Genomic DNA, 23,610 nt, shown 5'->3' on the forward strand with positions numbered 1-23,610 from the left:
AGATTAACAATCAAAACATCTGCTATGTCAAAGTCAAGTGTAAAACGAGCTCAGTGTTATGAATAATTCAATAAGCAAAAGCTCATCAAACAAATATAAACATTATCTATTTAGTATTTTAGTTCTCAATGTAGAGAGTATAAACTGTCAAATGCTGGTCTACGACAGCAGAAAATGTGAGTTTGCTCAATTACATTCTATAAAATTATTACAGTTTGAAAGATAAGATTAGTTTACTTGACATAAATTACTTACTGATCCTTAATTGCTCTTGTTTTGTATTTTTCTTTGGGAGGCTTTATCTTGATAGGAAGTGCAGCAAAATCATTTTGAAAAATTAATAGCCACTAAAAGATAAACTTTTGGTGTGGAAGTGTGCGTTACTCAGCCATGCTGAGTAAGGAATGCAGGATTAGAATCTGAATGTATGATACAAAATCCTAATTTTGACTCTGTTTAGTAAACTGTCTAAAACTGTATCTTAAATACAACAGGCCTTCTCATGGGGACACTAGATGCAGTCTTGGACTCCACATCAAAGGTGGCTCCATTTCGCATCCTGCATCAAACACCGGATTCTCAAATCTACTGGTCCATTGCATGTGGTAAGTGTGATTCTTTATTTAGAGGCTAAATGGTTTTAAAAAGTGGCAAATCTTTTCCCTAATGCCAGTATACCTAAGAACCGCATGTAAACATCTGGTAAGATCATTCTCTCTCTCTCTCCTCCTTCAAACCCCATCAGGTTTTAACAGTAAAACTGCTCACCTACATTGAGGAAATGGAAAACCTGCCAGCAGTTGCTCATTTAGGGCCCTGCAAAATCCTGAGTAGTTGAATGGAAGTTGGAGAAAATCTGCACCATGCAGGATTGGGCATTTAAAAGTCCAGCATGAAGTGTTTGATTTTTACTTCTATGGCCTATTTTTTCTTTCCTTTTTATTAATTTAAGAATGTCTCTGGATCACAGAGAATGGAGATACATACCTTCCATGCAGACAGATGATGGCAAATACCGAGTCTCATTTTGTTCCAGAGATTTTGCATTTAATAAATCATGGCTTATACTCTTAGTTATTTTTATTAAATAATGAGTACAGGCTTGTACAAACGGCACTTCACTTCAACATTGAGATCTACTTATCTCTGAGATGTCATGATAAAAAGCATCATATATAAAAGGTTATAGGCACGAAGGCAATTTTTTTTCAATGTAACCTTTGACAAACTCACTAATTATCATGAAAGAGCTAAATTTTGTTGGTATTATAGAAAATATATTAATGCACTTTTTCCCTTCAGTACTTTGTTCTTTTATTTATTTTAAAATAGCTAAAATGCATAAATCAGCTAAAAAGTCTTCAACAGGATATAAAGCTAAAGTATTGAGAAAATAATATGGAGCTGTCCCCTTATTCCTGGTGAGTTTTGTAGCAGGAGTTTAGCCAGCAGCAGATTTCTGCTAGTGGATTAAAGTAAAATTAATGTTCACCTCAGTTTCAGCATTCATTCGGTTTATCCTTAAACCAGTTAGATCCAAGTGTATTGACACAGTTAGTTACAGACAGTCCTAGGCAAATAGACACACCTATACAAGTACTGACATTCTAAAGAGTTTATAGTGTTCGGGCCTGATCCAACACCCACTGAAGTCAATAAACAGATTCCCATTGGCTTCTATGGGTGTATAGATGTTATAGCTGAGGTTTCTATTTCAATGCAAACATACTTGGAACAGCCTTTCTCAGGAGCATATAGAGACAATGGAAGCTGAGTTATGGGTGCCACAGCCTTCATCTCTTCCTAGGGTGGGGTTGGCACTGGAACTGTGTCAGGTGCTTAAGCAGTACAGTAGTCACTTTCCAATTGTCCTGTTCCAATAAGTTTTGGATTAACATAGGAGAACTCCTCCATAACTAAATATCAGTAATGTTCAATAGGCAGCTACTCTGACAAACTGTTCAGGTATAGTACAGGTAAAAATGGCAAGTATGTTCAAAGGCACACTATCTCATCCTCCTTCACATCGCTCCTTCAGACTCACCTCTTTCATGATCCCCACAAAACCCTCCCTGCTGTTATATCTAGGAGGGTGAGAAGCTGTCACTGTCATACTTGTACTAACTCCTCCATTCCTGCTATTCTCCCTCAATTGTCCCTACTCTGAATTAAAAAGGGGGTGGGGTGGGGGGGAGGGAGAAAACAATCAACAAAATAAAACACAACTGTGCCAATCATTAGATCCCAATTGTTAGATTCTTGGCCCCAGCCCTGGGTTTGTTTGTGTCTGTTAGTTGTAAGCCCCTGGGGGGAAAGGTCTGTGGGAAGATTTTTCAGAGGTACAAGGGGAATTGTGTACAAAACTGGTATTTATGCTTTTGAAAATCTACCCCTGACTCTTTGGGCTGGGCAAATACACGTAATGCGACCCCAGTCCCTTCCCGTGTAGCTCCAATAGTGGGATAAGGAAACAAGTTATGACCCAGTATTCGGTGGTTCTGCTGTGCAGCATTTGTATTGTGGCTTCAGATAGATTCCCTGCTTTCAGGTGCATCTCAGTTTTTCTAGTTTTATGAAACTGCTTTGGTGGTATTCTCCCTAGAGCAGAAGTACACAGCTTTTTCCTGTGTAAGCTGTGCATGGTCCATGCAGCTCAACAGAGTTCAGGAGGAGGATGATAAATTTGCCCACAAGGAAGTCTGATGGCCACATGGGTGGGAATAAACAGAAAACACAAATTGTGTTTTTTCTAACTTATCTTTTGCTTGTAAAAGTAAACTTGATTATAGCAGAAGTTGAGTTCCCTCTCCTCTCACCTTTTCACTCCAGGTACCAGTTCATTCCTTCCTGTTGTGTTGTTTTTCCTGCTGACTGATGGCACAGTGTTTGATCTTCAGAGCAAGGTCTACCTTCTCTAAGTTTTGTGGGCACGTTTTATTCATTCAGCATCTTCCCCAGGAGACCAAACTTTTGTCTCTTTTATGAGTTCCTCAGTCTCTAATTGTCTAGATGTCTAGTCTCTCGGTTCCAGAAGCTCAGAGCCCTGCTGACGGTACTGAATATTTCTTAGACACACTATATTTATCTTGCCGTTAGTAAATATACAGTTAAGAGATAATGCTAATTGCTACTCATGTCATGTTTATATATTTATTTGGTTTCTCAGACATTATCTAGAACTCAGGGAACCTCTAAAAATTAAAAATGCACAGTTAAAATCTGAAATTTTGCAGTGTTACTGTGATAAATTAAGTGTGGGGGGTAGCTCCCTTCTGTGAACACCCAGCCCATCCAGTTAGCTGTAAAATCCCTCTTGGTGTCTGTTCTCTGCTTGCTTTACCTGTAAAGCATTAACAAGCCCATAGGTAAAAGAAAAGGAGTGGGCACCAACCAAAAGAGCCAATGGGAAGGCTAGAACCTTTAAAAATCGGGAAAGAAACTTTCCCTTTGTCCGTTGTTTTCTGGGCTGCAGGGACACAGAGCAGCAATGCTATAAGCAAAAATGCTGTGTACAGTTTGAACCAGGTATAAAAAAGTATCTTCTATACTTAGAAGAAATTATTTGGATAGGGAATGTTTAGTTAAGCAGAGTCAGGTTTATTTCTTACTTTGGCTTGTGGATCTCCTCTGTGCTAAACCCTGATGCTTTTGTTTGCTTGTAACTTTTAAGCTGAACCCCCAAGAAAGCTAGTTTGGGTGCTTAATTTTTGGAACTGCTCTTCTGAAATCTAACGAAAGCCTAAATTCCAAATGTATTCTTTTCCTTTTCATTTTTTAATAACATGTATCTTTTTTAAGAACAGGATTGAATTTTTGGTGTCCTAAGAGGTCTGTGCATGTTGTTTGATTAGCTGGTAGCACAACTAATTTCCTTTGTTTTCTTTCTCAGCTCTTCCCCGGGCAGGGCTGTGTGTGTGTGTGTGTGTGTGTGTGTGTGTGTGTGTGTGTGTGTGAGTGAGTGAGAAAAGGCTTGAGGGTACCCCACAGGGAGGAATTCCCAAGTGTTCCTTCCTGGGTCCAAAGCTTTTTTTTTTTTTTTTTTTTTGCATTTGGATGATGGCAGCGTTTACCAAGCCAAGGTCAGAATAAAGCTGTAGCCTTGGGAGTTTAATACAAGCCTGGAGTGGCAAGTATTAATTTTTAGAATCCTTGTGGGCCCCCCACCTTCCATACTCAAAGTGACAGAGTGGGGATTCAGCCTTAACAGTCACATGTTAGTTCATCATCTTTTCCCCCAATTAAACCTTTTAAGTGAATAGAATTTAACAAAAACTAGACACTCTACTGAGTCGTAAGACTCCAGTTAAATTTTCGTCCAATCTCCAGCCCCTCCTTTAGATGCCTTTGGGGAAAGATAAACTTTGTAGCATTCCCAGAGACACTTCAGACCTTATTATAAGCTTTTGTGAGTGAAAACCTCACTTCTTCAGATGCATGGAGTGAAAGTTACAGATGCAGACATAAATATACTCACACATGAAGAGAAGGGAGTTACTTCACAAGTGGAGAACCAGTGTTGACAGGGCCAATTCGATCAGGGTGGATGTAGTCCACTCCCAACAATAGATGAGGTGTCAATTCCAGGAGAGGCAAAGCTGCTTCTGTAATGAGCCAGCCACTCCCAGTCCCTATTCAAGCCCAAATTAATGGTGTTAAATTTGCAAATGAATTTTAGGTCTGCTGTTTCTCTTTGAAGTCTGTTTCTGAAGTTTTTTTGTTCAAGTACAGCTGCTTTCAAATCTGTTATAGAATGTCCAGGAAGATTGAAGTGTTCTCCCTCTGGCTTTTGTGTGTTACCATTCCTGATGTCCGATTTGTGTCATAGAATCATAGAATATCAGGGTTGGAAGGGACCTCAGGAGGTCATCTAGTCCAACTCCCTGCTCAAAGCAGGACCAATCCCCAACTAAATCATCCCAGCCAGGGCTTTGTCAAGCCTGACCTTAAAAACTTCTATGGAAGGAGATTCCACCACCTCCCTCGGTAACGCATTCCAGTGCTTCACCACCCTCCTTGTGAAAAAGTTTTTCCTAATATCCAACCTAAACCTCCCCCACTGCAACTTGAGACCATTACTCCTTGTTCTGTCATCTGGTACCACTGAGAACAGTCTAGATCCATCCTCTTTGGAGCCCCCTTTCAGGTAGTTGAAAGCAGCTATCAAATCCCCCCTCATTCTTCTCTCCCGCAGACTAAACAATCCCAGTTCCCTCAGCCTCTCCTCATAACTCATGTGTTCCAATCTCCTAATCATTTTTGTTGCCCTCCGCTGGAATTTTTCCAATTTTTCCACATCCTTCTTGTAGTGTGCGGCCCAAAATTGGACACAGTTCTCCAGATGAGGCCTCACCAATGTCGAATAGAGGGGAACGATCACGTCCCTCGATCTGCTGGCAGTGCCCCTGCTTATACATCCCAAAATGCCATTGGCCTTCTTGGCAACAGGGGCACACTGTTGACTCATATCCAGCTTCTCGTCCACTGTAACCCCTGGTTCCTTTTCTGCAGAACTGCTGCCGAGCCATTCGGTCCCTAGTCTGTAGCGGTGCATGGGATTCTTCCGTCCTAAGTGCAGGACTCTGCACTTGTCCTTGTTGAACCTCATCAGATTTCTTTTGGCCCAATCCTCTACTTTGTCTAGGTCCCTCTGTATCCTATCCCTATCCTCCAGTGTATCTACCTCTCCTCCCAGTTTAGTGTCATCTGCAAACTTGCTGAGGGTGCAGTCCACACCATCCTCCAGATCATTTATGAAGATATTGAACAAAACCGGCCTGAGGACCAACCCTTGGGGCACTCCACTTGATATTGGCTGCCAACTAGACATGAAGCCATTGATCACTACCCGTTGAACCCGACAATCTAGCCAACTTTCTGTCCACCTTATAGTCCATTCATCCAGCCCATACTTCTTTAACTTGCTGGCTAGAATACAGTGTCAAAAGCATTTATTCTTTTATGTAGGGACTGTCCGGTTTGGCCAATGTACATGGCAGAGGGGCACTGCTGGCACATGATGGCATATATAACATTAGTAGACATGCAGGTGAATGAGACTCTGATGGTGTGACTGACGTGGTTGGGTCCTCTGATGGTGTCACTAGAGTAGATATGGGGACAGAGTAGGCAACGAGGTTTGCTACAGGGATTGGTTCCTGGGTTAGTGTTTCTGTGGTGTGGTGTGTAGTTGCTGATGAGTATTTGCTTCAGGTTGGGGGGCTGTCTGTAAGCGAGGACTGGCCTGTCTCCCAAGGTCTGTGAGAGTAAGGGATCATTTTCCAGGATAGGTTGTAGATCTTTGATAATGTGCTGGAGAGGTTTTAGCTGGGGGCTGTACGTGATGGCCAGTGGTGTTCTGTTATTTTCCTTGTGTGGCCTGTCCTGTAGTAGGTGATTTCTGGGTATTCGTCTCCCTCTGTCAATCTGTTTCTTCACTTCCCCAGGTGGGTATTGTGGTTTTAAGAATGCTTGATAAAGATCTTGTAGGTGTTTGTCTGAGTGATTGGAGCAAATTCGGTTGTATCTTAGGGCTTGGCTGTAGACAATGGATCATGTGATGTGTCCTGGATGGAAGCTGGGGGCATGTAGGTAAGTATAGGGGAACTAAAATCCTTTGCAAATTTAACACCATTAATTTGGGCTTGAATAGGGACTGGGAGTGGCTGGCTCATTACAGAAGCAGTTTTGCCTCTCCTGGAATTGACACCTCCTCATCTACTGTTGGGAGTGGACTACATCCACCCTGATCGAACTGGCCCTGTCAACACTGGTTAGACTAACACGGCTGTTACTCTGAAACCTGTCACTTGTGAAGTAACTCCCTTCTCTTCATGTGTCAGTATATTTATGTCTTTCACTCCATGCATCTGAAGAAGTGAGGTTTTTACCCACGAAAGCTTATGCTCAAATATATCTGTTAGTCTTTAGGGTGCCACCGGACTCCTTGTTGTTTTTGTGGATACAGACTAACACGGCTACCCCCTGATACTTCAGACCTTATTGAGTCTGATCCCACAAATACTTACACACACATAATTCCACTATTAAATGCTGTGCTATAGTCACATGGATTTTTGCTATCCAATATGTATCAGAATTTTCTCTTCTTCAGTTAGACAAGGAATCAGATCCTATTGTAGCCTCAACTGCTTTAAAAAGACATTAATACCATATCCCTATGTTGTAATATGAAACTTCTCCCCCTGCAATCTAATCTAATCTAATCTCCTGTGCGTGCTTTTCAAGGATGTCCCTAGAGGATAATGTTCAATCAGAGACCGAATGATGTAGTGTATTGTCCAAAGGACAATGTGTAGAGTATCGTACTCTAAAACATAGCACTTTTAAAAACAGGGGAAAACATTGTGAAGTTACTAGAAAATGAGCCATCTGTAAACTGTTGGTAAGTAAAATCCTAGGAATATTCCTGGGGAAATAATAAGAAGTGGTTACAGGCTGCCATAAAATATACTCAGTTGATGAGTGCAGTAAAAATACCTATAAATGAATAAAAATAAACATGTACTCTTGAGAATTCTGTTGCCATGACTTCAACCCTTAGGAAGCAGGAAAAGGGGATCTGCCTGCTAGTACTTGAAATTTTATCACTTTTGTATTACATATAGAAGAGTTAATCTAAAAAGCTGTATGATGGCTTTGTCATGCAAAGCACGAATATAGGCTGTTCCTTCCATGAGGTAGTATCCAGTTAATAAAAACAAGAGACTAAATTGCTTTCCCATTGTTACATTGTAATTATCAAAAACAAGTATGTTAATGGGATTTTCACTTTGCCTGAGGCCTACTTGCTATTACAGTAACCCTTCTTGTGCATAATTGATTCCTGGTAGGCACACAAATGATGATAGTCTTATTGTTTTTTTTTCAGTGTAATCCTGTTTAGAGCAAGATTATTATTCCCATAAAACCTGTGGTCAGTTTTATCAAATAGAGTAATTAAACATTGTAATGTCAGAAAGATCTTTTTGTCACCATCAGAGAATTTACAGTAATCCAGGGAGAAAGTGTATTCACAGGCTTTTAGTGGGAAACAAAGCCCCGAGCCTATGTTCATGGTGTTTTGATGGGTAGTAGGATGGCAGTACTCAGAATATTGTGTGTGTGTGTGTTTATATTTTATTTAAAAGACCATTCTTCTCATGTTTCAGCATGAGTGTACAGGGGAGATAATGATGTCATTAGTTGGGCAAACAATTATAAAGCAACTGTTGGGGAACTTTTGGCAGGAAAACTCAGTATTTGACAGTATTTATTGGCTCAGTATAAAGCATTGCTTTATTCCCATTACATTTTTTGTGAGATTTAATAACTGTTAAAAACACCTTGGGGATGCAGTTCTTTAAAAGACAGATGCCAGTTCTCATTCTTTGAGAGTAGGCGTTCTTCAGGAAAGTCTGAATTTTTTTAGAAAATGTGTATAGAATTTGGATTGGTAGGGACAGACCCAACAAAGAACATTTATTTGTGTATTTATCAACAAGTTGGTGAATCAGAGTCTTCCCTTTGAAGACTTATTTACATAGCTCCACAAGCACTTCATGAAACATGTAAGAAGACATTGCAAACTAAGTCAAAAAGTGACCTAGTCTGTGAATCTTGTGGTATAATTATTGGGGACCAATCCTGTGGCCTTTACTTACACAACTAGCCCTGTTGACTGCAGGGAGCTACTCACTTGAGTAAATGCTGCAATACTGGAGTCTGCACAGTTCTTCTTCTCAATTTATTAATATAAAAATAGAGCATGCATAACTAACCCTGGATAATAACTGTAAATGAAAAAAGTGATATGTAGTTTTTCTGTTACCTGTTGGAATTGCTGGCCTGTATTCTCAAAAGATAGCTAAGGTAGTTTAACCTGAATACTGCAGAGTATCCAAAAAACTTTGACACGGCTACTTTTATCTGAAAAAATTGAAAACATTTTGCAATAACAAATGCATTAAAATACATTACTCCTGTGAAGTAGATACGTGTTATGCCATTTTGCAGATGGGTAACCAGAGACTGAGGGAGGTTAAGTGACTTGCACAAAACCATGCAGCAAGTCAGTATCAGAAATGGGAATAGAATCCACAAGTCCTAACTTCTCAAACCAAGTTTCCAGTTAGTCTGGAGAAGAAATCAAAACTGTTTTCAATATTCCTGTTCACTTTTCCTACTATAAGATATTTTTGACAGTACCAGATATGAATGCTCATAGAAAAACCATTCAGAATGCTGGGCTCTAATCAGAATACTTCATCTGGCTGCATCTGGTGCCTCAAAATCTTTGAGCCTGAGTTTAGAGAACTACCCTAGATTCTTAGTGCGTAGTGTGGTAGAGAATTGGTTTTGCCCTATTTTTGCAGCATTAATTACTCTTGACATTATTTTCACCTTTTTGAAATGCCAGTGCAACTCCATCATAAATGACAGGTTTCAGAGTAACAGCCGTGTTAGTCTGTATTCGCAAAAAGAAAAGGAGTACTTGTGGCACCTTAGAGACTAACCAATTTATTTGAGCATAAGCTTTCGTGAGCTACAGCTCACTTCATCGGATGCATACTGTGGAAAGTGTAGAAGATCTTTTTATACACACAAGCATGAAAAAATACCTCCTCCCACCCCACTCTCCTGCTGGTAATAGCTTATCCATCATAAATGTCCAGCTTCTTAACTGTACCTAGAGGAATTTCTATTCAATCCCAGTGCAGTATTAAATAAGCCCGTGAAAACCACTCAAACCTGCTTAAGGTGTCAGTTTTCATAAAACAAAATGATAAAGATGTGGTCAATGGAGCTTTCTGATGAGGAGGGAAGTGATGATAGTGCATTCATGTACTGGGCCTGTTTATTTCTAAGCAATTCCTGTATTGTATGAAAACATGTAGCCTCTTATATTGTAGAACTGCTTACCCAAAAGTGCTGAATAAATCCTTACACAGTCAAAACCAGTCTAATAAATCCTTACACAGTCTAACCCCTAAGAATAGTCCGAGTACTGCACTCAGCTGAATCCTCAATGCTGTTGTTTCATAAACATCATCTTTACTTCAGTAGTCTTAAGATTGTGGATTAGTAGCTATTACCCCTGGCAAAATTCCTAACCGAGTGTATAAAAGGGCCTAGTCTTTGCATATACCGTAAACCATTTTGACGTACTGACATTTCACACATCAGAAAACTAGCTAGCAGCTAATATCTTTCTTTTGTGTGAAATTTAAACTGCTAATCAAAACACCTAACTGGAAAATGCATGTGTTTCATTGTGGCAGATTTCCTTCTCTTTCTTGTAAAGTTGTTATGACATTCCTTCTACGATGGGTGACAGCTCTCTGAAAGCAAAATCCTTGTGGGGAGATCAAGAATAAAATGATCAAGTATTTTCACCAGAATAACAGTGCATGGTAAATGAGGTAATGAGGCTGACTTTGCCATTTGACCTATGAGGAGAGTTGAAAGAATTGGGCATGTTCAGTGTAGAGAAGAGAAGACTGTAGGAAAATAGTTTATAAATCTTTAAGTTTATTATAAATAGGATGGTGATCAGTTGTTCTCTAAATCCAACAAGGTTGGCCAAGAAGTAATTGGCTTAGTTTGCAGCAAGAGAGGTTTAGGTTGGATATTAGGGAAAACTTTTTAACTATAACGATAGTTAAGTGCTGGAACAGGTTACCTTGGAAGGTTGTGGAATCCATGTCATTTATAAGAACAGGTTAGATAAACATCTTTCATCAGGGATGGTCTTGGTGTACTTAATCCTGCCTCAGCACTGGGGGGCAAGGCTAGATGACCTCTTGAGATCCCTTTTATCCCTACATTTCTATGATTTAATTACTGCATTTATATGCCCTTCATATTTTGGATGATCAGCTTCATCCTGGGTTGTACAGCTTGCTTCTTTCTAAACACTGATTGTCAAATTATTCCTGTTCCTGCATGCATACAGAGAAGGAGAAGAAAGTGTCTCTTGTTCAGTACATTGGGTTTGCAGGAAGTGCAAGACTGAAAGACCAGTGATGCTGGGTGGGCCCAAAGACATTTCAAGGATCAGGCAGTTTATATGAATCAGAAAGGCAGTGGTTTCTGCATCAGGCAGTAGCTTCCGCATATATTCTGTATTTTGAATGGAAAATGATTTCTTTACAATTGTGGAAGCCTAGTACAGCACAACAGTACCCACTTTGATCTTGCAGCGTCAACGGGACTTAAATTGTGTAGACAGAACTACAGTTCTTCCTGAATTGTGGTCACCAAAGCTTTAACATGGTTAGGAATATGATTAATATGTGACTGGGTTCTACATCACAAGGTCGAAGCATGACATAGCCATGTTGAGTGCTACTAGGTGGTAATCAGGTGGTAACCTGCCTTACAATAGAGTTATTTAGACAACATAGATGTCTATAGAATATATCTGAAGAGGAAGAAACTTTGCTATATCTAGAACAGTAGTTTCCAAACTTTTTACTAGGGAGACTCGCCAACTGCATTTTATTTTTTTAATTTTTTTTGCAACCCACCATTGCATACCCACCCTCTGCCCCGGCACCACAACCCTAATCCTGGCCTGGTGCAGAGCGGACCTTCTTGGCTCAGGATGATTGGAGAGCGAACCTGCCCCCACACATCGTGCAGCTCCCATCCCGCAAGGCAGGGCCTGGCTCTTCACTCCACATGTTGTGACCTGGTGCGTGGGGTCGCAGCACCACTCAGGTTTGGCCTGGCCCACATCTCACTCTCCAAACCTGCCAGCCTCCCCTTCACACTGGGCCAGGAGAAGTGCATGTTTGCCTAGGCCAGGACCCTGTGATGGGTTAATCTGACCCTGGACATGGCAACCCAACTAGAACCTTCTGATGACCCACTGATGGGTCGGGACCCAATGTTTGGGAAACACTAATAACTATGATCACTGTGCTAACTACTACAGTTATGGTTATTTTTCCAGTGTGGACAAGGCCTTTGTGATTTTTGTTTAGGTGAAGTTTATTTCTTAAGTTTTATTAACCTGTTACTCTTTTATCAGGAGCCAGCAGAGAAGAAATAATGGAACACTGGGACTGGTTGGAACACAATCTTATGAAGACCTTATCTGTGTTTGATTCAAATGAAGATGTTACTAGCTTTGTACAGGGGAAGATAAGAGTAAGTAGCATGTAGGTGATCTAACAGAGGAAAGCTATGACTTTTCACTCTTCAGAAATATATCAATAACATTCCCTTTTTTTAGGACATTAGGGGACAACATTGTGGTGCAATGTAATTCTTTTTATGCAGTACTGTATTGCAGTTAGATAGGAGCAATGGAATGGGGTGAAGCTATTTCACTTCAAAATTAAGTAAAATTGATAGAGACACATTCTGTTCTTGCTGGTAAGCAAAATGTATCAGTTACCTTCAATTAACTGTTTAAAACTTATGGAAAAAGAATATTCTACAACAACAGTAATAATAATTGACAGAGCAAAATGAGGCCTTACACTAATCTCGAAGGCATTTCCCCATCTGTCTGTATGCAATGCTGTCAGAGATACACAGGATCTTCTCTGTGCCCCAGCCTGTAACCAGGGACCCCTTTAGTATGCCGGGCACCAAAGATCCACACAGTTCCACATGGGCAGGCCCTTAGTCGCCAAGACTCTGAGACTGGGCCTTCAGCACCAGCACTCCCTGTCTCTCTCCGTGATTCCCTGCAGTGAATCCAGCCCAGGCAGACTCCTGCGGGAGGCTTGGACTGTAGCCCTTCCGAGCACTCAGAGTATTTATAGGAACACAGGCAGCCTCTTCAAAACAAGTTAATTCTTTATTGGTCACCTGGCTACAGAAGCTGAAAGTCCTTAGTCTGGCACACAGAAGCAGATGTTATGCCATGGTCCATCCTGGCAAAGCCAATGCCATCAGCCAAGCTGTGATGGACTCTATCCCTTACTCTGTCTCCCTGTTCTCTTTGGCTTCCTAAGTCAGAACTCCTGAGTCCCTCCAAAACTGAAGCCATTATTCCAGTTCAGTTCACATATTCCACCTTCTGGGGTTTCTTGTTGTTTGGGGTTGATTGTTCAGTCATTGGGGGGCCTCTTTGTCTTACTGTGTCCTGTGTTGATCTGGGTTTGGTTTCAGCCAGATCCTTAACGACCCAGTCATTCCACCCAAGCATCAAGGTAGTGCACACAACTCCTGTCCCCAGCGCTGTTCCAGAAGCAGCGTTAACCCTTTTGCACCCACTGTGCACAGAGGAAAACTGAGGCATGCCTAGGATTCATAAAAATATTATAGAAAATGCCCCCTTTGTCACAAATGTGATAACTTTTGAATGCTGCATTTGATCAATTCCAAAATTTCAGAGAATGTTTGAATGATGGGGAAATGGTGGGGGGCGGGGGGGAGAAATGGGGAACTCTGGTCTGAGGGGTACAGGGGGATGGGCGGGCATATAGTTCCTGGAGTGGGGGCACAGAGAGTCCCTGGGATTGGGAGAGAAATGGGGACAATGGTACAAGGGGGAAATGTGCTGTCACACAGAGACTTTGGCATGAGCAAGTAAGTGGCGAATGGGGGTGACCTGAGGGGAGGCTTGCAGAGAATCCCTGAAATAGAGGGAGATAGAAGGGTGGCACACAGGGAGCTTGTGGGGGAGGTGGGTAATGAAAGAATGCAGTGAGCCCCTGGTGTGTGCAATGAGCTTGGCCTTCAGAAGCAATGGAGCGTGTGACCTTCTAGTAACAGTACTTAGCTTTTTTTATAGCACTTTCCATTAAAGGATGACAAAACACATTACAAATACTTATGAATGTAGCTTCACAACACCCCTAATGGGGTAAGGAAACCTCATTATTCCCATTTTATAGACGGGGAAACTGAAGGTAAGTGTCTTAACCACGGTCATACAGGAAGTCTGTAGAAGGGTCTGAAATAGACTTAGGCCTCTTGACTCTCAGTCCTGTGCTTTGGTCACAAGACCATTCTTTCCCTGAAATATGGCAGCACAAAATATGTTGCATGGTTTTTATATATATACAAACAAAAAGGGTTAAATTATTTATATATAATTTCATCATTTTTTGTTTTTTTGCTTTTAGGGATTGATTGCTGAAGAAGGGAAAGGTTCTTTCATAAAAGAAGAAGATCCTGAGAAGTTTCGTGAAGCTATTCTGAAGTTTGAAAAGTGCTTTGGATTAGCAGAGCAGGAGAAGTTGGTGACCTATTACTCCTGCAGCTACTGGAGGGGGCGAGTGCCCTGTCAGGGATGGCTTTATCTTAGTACCAACTTTCTTAGTTTTTACTCATTTTTGCTGGGAGCAGAAAGTAAGTTGGCCCAGTCACTCATCACCATTTTATTTTATATTTTTCAAGTTTGAAGTAATATGTCACACCCATAATCCTTTGAGAATGAAACTTAGTTATTTTGGAACATGAGCATCAAATAAAAACAGTGTAGAAAAAATTAGCAATCAAAATAATCATTTGGAATATATTATTTATAAATATTTTATTTGCATGTACATGTGTAACCCACTAGTGTGTGTTACTTATCTTTCTCTGTCCTGGATTCACAGAGAATATAGGTCTGGTACAGCTCTTAGCTGAAAATCCTGGGTCTTTAACTCATGCTGTAGAGATTCATGCTTTCAACTCTTGAGGCTCCTGGTTCAATTCCTGTCGCATGTACAAATTTAAAACAAAAAATAATCTTCCCAAATCGAGGCATTATACATTGCTGATATTTTCACACATTTTTTGTGTGTGTAAAGTCATTTTGATTGCTCATTTAAAAGTATGCATTTATGTGAGTAATAACTCTGTGTGATTGAAAGGTAGAAAATATGAAGAAAGTTGCATAGACTTACAAGCATTTATATATTTTCCTGCCAGTACATGCATGTAGTATTCATGATTGCTAATAGAAGGCACAGCAGTACATCAGAAAGACACTGGCCCCTTAGATATACATGGTCTGCTTGCTTTACGAAGCTTTATTTTAAATGCACTATTAAAACAGAGCAGCCTGCATGATGATATAGTTCATTTAGCCATTTGCAGGTTTGCATTGGAACAAAGAACAGAAAGTGTAATCTAGTACTAACATATGTGGCACTTTTTTGATGTATTTCTAACCGTGAAATTCTACCTGACAAGCTTCCTGTAACTCTGAAGATAGCCTGTAATTTTCTTGTGCTTGTGGAATAGCAGTAGTTCGTGTTTTTTTCTGTACGCTCATTTTTGAAGGAGAACAAATGACTGAGGGCCCAGTCTTACAAGGAGCTGAGCACCCTCAACTCCCATTGCAGTCAATGGCAGTTGAGTGCATTCAGCACATGGAAGGATTGGGCTATAAAACAGAGAAAGCAACTACATCAGGCAAGATTATAGAACCCATTTTAAATAGTACCGTACCTCACAAGTAGTTCTACTGAAGCCAATGGAGTAGGTGTGGAATAAGGTACTACTCTATAGGAGAGAGGATTATTACAGTTTGGCCCTTATTGAAATACACAAAAGCTTCTTTTTTCTGAGAAACATGCAATAAAGGCTGTTCAGTGGCTCACTCTAATGCTTTCAGCTATGTTAGACCTTCCTACTCAATAGTGATTTCACTGTGCTGTTTAATTGCATTTTATCAAAGCTGTTGACCGCTTGTTCCCTTCGTGTTAAGGAAAAAGTGTAGGCGACTAACGAGCAGTGAGAAGTTACTCACACCTGCTTATACTCATATTTTCAGTAAAACTCGTTATCTCCTGGGATGAAATCTCAAAACTTGAAAAGACCTCCAATGTGATCCTGACAGAGAGTATTCATGTGTGCTCCCGTGGGGAGGATCACTACTTTTCCATGTTTTTGCACATTAATGAAACGTTCCTTCTTATGGAGCAGCTGGCAAACTACGCAGTAAGGAGACTTTTTGACAAAGAGACATTTGAAAGTGACCTAGTCCTCCATGATCCTCTGCAAATCACCAAGAGGTAATTTATTGTTTGTAGAATGTCAGCTGTGTGCTCAGTAGAGTTCCAGGCACAGGAAGAGACAGTCCTTGTCTGAAGGAGTTTACAATAACAGCTTTGCTAACATTTGTGTCTTTTACCCAAGTGTCCTGTTAGACGTTGGGTAATGCAGGGTGTTATAATTTGCTGATAGTTATTGGAAGAAATCACATGAATATGATGTATAAGAAATAATATCAGCTTTATTCACAAATACTTGTGTGGGTATCTCATGTTGTTTCAAATTCTTCATGGCTAATCAGATTCACAAAAACACCATTCAGAATAAGCATCAAGGCACAAATTGACCAAACCTGTGCTAATAGCACAGGGTTCTCCTTCTTTAAAACAAAACTGAACACTACATGACATTTACTCAAACAGGGAACGTACACTAAATGCAGGAGCTGGTTGCCTTCATTGTAAATTCTGTAGGAAAGTTCTCTGAACTCGGTCTTCTCATTCACTTTTGTCAGATCCGATGCAGGCTTAAGTCTAGAGAGCCAGATTTTGATTTCAGATATACAAGTGTAAATCTGGAGCATCCACACAAAAGGCAGTGGAATTGCTCTGGATTTGTACAGCTGTAACTGAAATAATAGCCCCAAGTGTGCATTATTATATAGCATATTTGCATGTTTTTCGTTTTCAGAGGCTCTTCTATGGTAAAGCTTAGTTTCTCTGAGTGTATTTTAACGAATCATTAGAACTGACAAGTTGGTTTTCATGGCCTAGGTTTATAAAATCCTTTCACAATTTATAGGCCAGAATTAACTGTAATTCAAGGCTTTAAATCTGTACCTTTTATTATTTTTACACAGAAAACAGAGGGCACATTTGGAACAGGAAAAATGCAGAAAGCATTATTCAGTACTGTCATACAACCAAAGCTGTTTAATAATAATAATAATAATAATTAATAATTAATAAATAGGTTTCTTGATAGGTTCCTTAAGAGAGAACCATTTAATACATTAATATAGAAAAAGGGAGGAAAATTGTATTGCTTTATTCTCTGCTTTAAAGTGATTTCATCAGTGGGTTTACAGCCCCGGATTTACATTTGTTTATGTCCTGTATAAATAAGATCTCTGGAGAGGTTACAGTCTCTAGATAATAATTGTATTCAAGGTTCTGAAATATTTTGTGAAAAACATTACAGCAAAATTCATTTTAAAAAATGTAGTGTCTTAGCAGCAAGTGGGGATAAAAACCAAGAAGTGATGATGTGATGTCACTGAAGAGTAGCTTGCTGATGAAAGAATGGAAAGGAGGGGGAAGGGCAACAAACAATTTTTTCGGCATATGTTAATTGGATAACAAATGCATGGGTCAGATGTCATTGGCAGTGGGTGATATAAGCAACCATGTGTTGGAGACTGGTGACTGGTTTTCTTACTATTGAATTGCTTTGGGTAACATGAAATGTCAGATCTAAAATATCCATTGGGTTAAAGTCTATCTCCTGGGCCAGTAGAGGCTTGGTCCGTGTAGCGTGTTTGGCAGTGCTTTCTCAAGTCTCTTTTCAAGTAGAGTGGCTTCCACAGCTTTCAGTGGAGGGATTTCCAGAAGTCCAATACATTTCAGTGTTAGTATAATTTTTCTTTCCCTTAATTTCCTTTTATTACTCCTAGTTGTTTACACTTCAACGGTAAAAGAACCGCATGTGGCTTGCAAGCCACTGTTTGGCCACCCCGATATGTGTTGTGATGAACAACTAAAGAGGGGGATTTGTTATTTAGGGCACAACGTGTAACAACTAGGAGTAATAAAATGGAATTAAGAGAGAAAAAAAAATGATGCTAACACTGAAATGTATTGGACTCTTGGAAATCCCTTCACTGAAAGCTGTGGAATCCACACTACTTGAAACTAGACTTCAGCATGTGTTTTAAGCATGTGCTTAATTACTTTGCTAAAATAGGGTGTAAGCACTGTCAACTCCCTTGGGAATTGATTGTGTTCAGAACCTCATTTAGTGCCTTCCAGGATTGAGCCTGTAATGTATTTGAGAATATGGGATATAAAGTTTTAATATAGTCCCATCCCAACACAACTCAGTTTTAATAAATGTAAAGTGATATTAAAATAACTTTGGTTTCCTTCTCCGCCTTCCTTTTTTACCCATTAGAGGCCTGGAGAACAGAGCCCACAGTGAGCAGTTTAGTGCATTCTTCAGGCTACCCAAAGAAGAGACCCTGAAGGAAGTGCATGAATGCTTCTTATGGGTACCTTTCTACCACTTCAACACACTGGGAAAAATGTGCATTTCAGAGAACTACATCTGCTTTGCTAGCCAGGATGGCAGTCTGTGCAGCATAATCATTCCCCTAAGAGAGGTATTGCAAGTTGCATATTTTGCAGAGCCAGTTACACTGAAAGTTTTATAATTTGTATAGATTAAAGTAATTAGCAATTTACTTTTCTTTTAGTCAAGTTTCTCATTAGAAAATTGAATCTATTTTTATGCAGTTTATATGATGTCATTTTTTTCCTGGTGCCAACTGTATTAAGCTAAATCCCACTGCGTGCAGAACTCCTTTCACTTTTCAGCTCAAAGAAAACCTTCAAGTCCGTCTCTTTTTTTTATCCTCTGCTCTTTCTAGGTGAGCAGAGGAACTTTTAGTGTCTCAGCTTGCACAAATCTCACAACTTGTACTTAAACTGGGAGTCTGTCTTCGTAGCCTGAGGCTTATGGTCAAAAACAAAGAATTGGAGGGGCTAAATATTTTGGAGTGATGGGTTATGGATTCTGGAGTCTTTCACCTGTAGGTCACCAGCTTAAATCACTGTGGACAGTGATTAATGAGTACCAACTGTTCAGAGGCTTATGTGAAATGAGTTTGATAGTGTCTGGTCCTTAGTGGACAAATGCCAATTCAGCATTACAATTGGCGTCCTTAACAGACAGACTAAGGATCATAAGGTAATAGAGACTGTGGGCTTGTCTACACTGGCAGTTTACAGCACTGCAACTTTCTCGCTCAGGGGTGTGAAACCACCCCCCCCCCCCCCCCGAGCGCAGCAAGTTTCAGCGCTGTAAAGCACCAGTGTAGACAGTGCACCAGCACCGGGAGCCAAGCTCCCAGCACTCGTAGCTATGCCCCTTGAGGTGATTTATTTTAGAGCGCTGGGGGAGCTCTCGCCCAGCACTGCGCTGTGACCACACAAGACACGTTAAAGCGCTGGCACGGCAGTGCTTTAGCATTGCCAGTGTAGACTAGCCCTGTGTTACAGCCTAGCTTTGAATGATCTAGGACAGAGATGACACATTTGTGGAGAAGTGCATGGGAAGAGTACCCTGTACCTTCCATGTGGCATGTATTCTGTGGACTGAGCTTTTATCAGTCTCTTTAATATTGTCAGTCTCTGACTAGTCCCAGATATGTTCTTGAAATAGATACACTGGAAATTACCAAGACATTGATTAGAACTTTTGTATACTCTTCATACATGCATGTGTGCTATACATGCATGCAGCTTACTAGACATGCTGGGACAGATCTTCATATGGTGTGAATTGTCATAGCTACATGAAGTCAATGGAGCTATATCAGTTTACTCCAGCTGAAAATCTGCCTTGCTATGTGCTATTAGAGCATGCATTATTACCTAGGCAAATTTCTTCTTCACTGGAACTGAGTGTTTGAAAGTATTAAAAGCCATAATATAATAAAGGTCCAAATTAATTTCTTGTGTAACTCAGTTGACTTCAGTGGGCACACAACAGGAATATATTTGGCACACGCTACTTAGATATTGCAGTTCATGTGATTTTTCTATTGGCAGTCTTGCAAACAGGGGCTGTTGCAAACTGTAATAACAAAGCATAACAGGTTGAAATAAAGGAGCTGACTTCTTAATTCCAAATTCTCTCTTAGGAGTTGTTAGGCCCTTGTAGAGTTGTTTCACGTCAGCTGGTTTTCATCCTTCACCTGTGGTGGTCAGAAAGCAGCAGCAACAGTAGTCAGTCTAGCAGTTCACAGTCATGTTACTAATTTATTATTTCCTGAAAAGCACTACATTATTAAAATGTATTTACCACTATAAATCCTAACTATCCCATCATCGCAATTAAGATCAGCTTCAGCTGTCATTTCCTGTGACAGATGTGTCTAGGAGGGTATTCTCAGTGGAGTATCCTTCCCATGAATTCTGCTTCACGTGATTATTTGCAGGAGCCAGAGTCTGGCTTCTTTCAGAAAACTGTGTAAGCTGCACCCGTTTCAGCAGGCACTTGAGGCCAGATTTTGGAAAGCGTTTAGCACCAATATGTTAATTTTTCTAAAAAAAAAAAAACTGTCCTATAATGAAGTTTGGGTTTTATGGGGATAACATGTCAGTCCATTGTCTTGTGCCAGAATAGCAGCAGCCCATTTTGTGCAATGATAGTTTAAATTGTCTGTGTTGTTAATTCTGCTTATACAATGGTCCACTGCGCTCCACGCTGCTCACAGTTTTGTCTGTATGTGCATGCTGTCATGGTTACCAGGCTCATTGCACTGTTGTCCCTTTTTGGGGTCTCACTTAGTGCACCCCCACAGGCTGGAATTCCGCAATTTGCCCACTCTTGAACCAGGACCTGGGTTATAGTCCCTTGGGTATCAACTATGACTCTTTCAGTAGGTCCAACTGGGAGGAGTTTCCCTTTGGGAGCCTCTGACAGCAGCTGATTAAAGTGACTCAAACAGTTTCTCCAAAACAAAGCATTATTTATTCTTTCACCCAAAGATACAAAGCCCTTAGAGCCAAGGAATAAAACAAAAAGAGACCTACATGCATATTTTCTTACCTAAGCTTAACCTCTCTATCCATGGGTCCAGCTTTTTCCCCATCTCTAAGTCAGGAGAAACACCCTGCTCGCTTGCAGCTGGCTCCTTCTGTCTCTGAGCGAGTCTTCCCAGCCTGTCAGCTTTTTCATTGACATACCCTGGGGAGCCTCCCTTCCTTTTCTGCAGCCTAGCCTCTATATAGGGGTTTAGTGTCTACTCTTTGATCTTAGGCTCAGCCTAGGAAAGGTGGAAAGGATGGTGCCAGCTAGGCAGCTTCTTCGCCAACTGATGTCCCAGCCATTGTTATCTTAACTCCTTTGAAGTTGTACAGCTAAGGCTGCCTTATCTGTGTCTTTGTTTTGTCTTTCCTGCTCTGTTTAACAACCTCTCTTTACAGCCTGCTTCACTTCAACTCTATGCATTCAGGCAGGCAGCTATACAAAATTGAATGGTGAATCCGCGTCACACTTAATATTCATAAGGATAATGCAGATAGCTTCCAGTATGTGTCACATGCACTCTCAATAGAATTTCTTTTTTGCAAGCCAAGCTGACGAAATTGGGTAGGAAGATGAGATTACTAATTCCTGTGTCCTTGCCTCTTCAGGTCATAGCAGTGGAGAAGGCTGATCCAGCTAACAAAGGAGTCAGCATTAGTACTAAAGGAAAAAGAGCTTTTCGTTTTACTGAGATTAAGGATTTTGAACACCTGGTAGCAAAGCTCAGGATCAGAAGTGGTACAACTTCAAGTCCGCATCACACTGCAAGTACGGAGGTAACAGCACAGCTAACTCTAATACTGAAATCTGAAAAGGTGGATCTCATTTGCATAAATTGGGCCCAATTCCAGTTGAAGTGTTTCTTTGGGACTCTCACTGCTTCAGCTGGCAGGAATTCTGGGAGATTCTGAGAAAGGGCACTGCATAGCAATGGGGCAGTCTGATGTTGAGCAAGACTTCATTCCGTGCCTCATCTACTGTACAGTTTGTGCTGAATGCATAACAAAGGGGAAGTTATAAGCATGTGTCAGAGCTTATCAGCCCATAGCAAAAGAGTGACTTACCCTATCATTCAGACTCGTGTAGTGCTTCAAGGAAGTAATGCTTGGCACACATCAGGACTGAAAAAAAATGTGAGCTGGGTGCTTCTCTGGACACACAGACTGTTCACACATACTAATAAATGTGCTTTTCATGGTGACTTTGCATTCATAGGGGAAGGGGAGGAGGAAAGAGAGAGAATTTTTTCTCCTGGGAAGGTTTTCTGGTTTGAGATCAGGTTTGGGATTGGTGAGCAATAAATAAATAAACCTGATACACTTCCTGTTTCTGAGCCCAAGAGGACTGAGCTGTGTTAGATGTAGTTAAAAAACAGAAATCCCATCACGGGGAATTTGAGGTATTCCTTCCCAGACCTATCACAGCTGCTTTTTCAGAAGACCAAATGGAACAGTAAGGATGGTACTGTGTTTAGGGGATTAGCCTGTGTCTCGAGAGACCCACATTTAATTTTCTATTCTACCACTTGCGCAAATCACTTAGTCTCTCTGTCTCAGTTCCTTATCTGTAAAATGGGGATAATAGCACTTCCCTATTTCCTGGGATAGTTGTGAGGATAAATGCATTAAAGATTATGAGGTGCTCAGTTACTACGGTGAGTGGGACCATAGAAATACTTAAGATCCATTTCCTTCAATGCAAACACTCAGACTTTTTGGTTAAAAAAATAAAAAAAACCCTTCATAATCTCTCCCGTGAAAAACCAAAAATCACCACCTGGTGTAAAATCAAGTGTGAAGTTAGTGGATCTGCGTAAACTTAACCAGCTGGCTCATAATGTTTACAGGATGATTGTGAGGCTGTTATTAGATGTGGACAGATCTGTGCAAATAGTGTCGTGTATGAGGCTTTTCAGTTTCAAAATGTATCCCTCAGAACAGATATGTGGAACTTGCAATTTTTAATAGTGCTTCTGCATACTTTCCATCTAGGGTTCTGCATTTAGGGCTTTGCTCTCATTGAAATTGATGGGACTTCTGTCTTTTGACTTTTAGTAAGCTAACTCCTAAAACCCCTTCATCGGTAATTGTCTGCTTTGTCTGATGCCAAATACAGAACATGGTCTGCTAGGCTTTAACCTTGCCGTACCCTAGTTTTGGGGTGACGTGACTTTCCGACAGGACAGTCCTACCTTGGCTTAACTGAATGTGTGTTGGAGAGGAGCACAAATGAAAAATGCTGGGTAATTCTGCTTGCTCTATCACTGACCATATAGAGTCTCAAATGTGGACCCTGGCAAAGCTTTATACTTTTACCAATTAGAGACAACACATTTACTCTTCTGAGTGCTCCTGTCGACGAGCATGCACGGCAACCAGGATTTGGTACTTCAGCTGTTCAGGAGATTATGTACCATTTTTCATTTCCAACACACACTTTTGGACAGTAAGGATGGTTTCCTTCCCTTTCCAGAGGGGCATGCTGCCAGATACTCCCCTGAATACAGGGACATGAGCCAGAGTTGAGCAGATAGTTGCTGTTATCCGAGTGGCTGCCTATAACTTTAGTTCTAAACCTAATATTCTGACAGTATAGCAGCTGGGTGGAGTTAAGAACTTTCCTCACAGTCCAGATGGGCCTCCCTCTCTGATGCAATCAGCTCTAGTAGTTTATAACATCGATAGTAGAGGAGCAGAATTGGTCGGAATAACCTGTGAAATAGTATCCGTGAGCTTATGCAGGGTGTACGGTGGTTCAGCACAGAAAAACCGTGTGTCATGGAAGTCTCATCCTCAAGGTTCCATTCTTGAGGGTTAGAAGCTGGGGTGAACAACAAGGGGGGAAAAAATGGTTTAACCT

At 40.7% G+C, this 23,610-nt stretch overlaps 1 protein-coding gene across 3 annotated transcripts in view; it reads left to right on the plus strand.

Annotated features, from left to right (window-relative positions):
- The window catches only part of TBC1D8B (TBC1 domain family member 8B), a 64,085-nt gene that overhangs the window by 8,428 nt on the left and 32,047 nt on the right, over positions 1-23,610 (plus strand). For 2 of the 3 annotated variants that reach the window (XM_074962595.1, XM_074962597.1), the window contains exons 2-7: positions 495-605; positions 12,032-12,150; positions 14,082-14,307; positions 15,722-15,962; positions 18,112-18,319; positions 21,360-21,527. In XM_074962595.1, coding sequence (XP_074818696.1) covers positions 495-605; positions 12,032-12,150; positions 14,082-14,307; positions 15,722-15,962; positions 18,112-18,319; positions 21,360-21,527 — 1,073 coding nt within the window. Of the gene's footprint in view, positions 1-494; positions 606-2,926; positions 3,053-12,031; positions 12,151-14,081; positions 14,308-15,721; positions 15,963-18,111; positions 18,320-21,359; positions 21,528-23,610 lie in introns of those variants that run through there. The other variant, XM_074962598.1, reaches the window with a different exon arrangement.

The sequence above is a fragment of the Natator depressus genome, chromosome 9 (genome assembly GCF_965152275.1).
Source record: "Natator depressus isolate rNatDep1 chromosome 9, rNatDep2.hap1, whole genome shotgun sequence".
In the NCBI taxonomy this organism is placed as follows: domain Eukaryota; kingdom Metazoa; phylum Chordata; order Testudines; family Cheloniidae; genus Natator; species Natator depressus.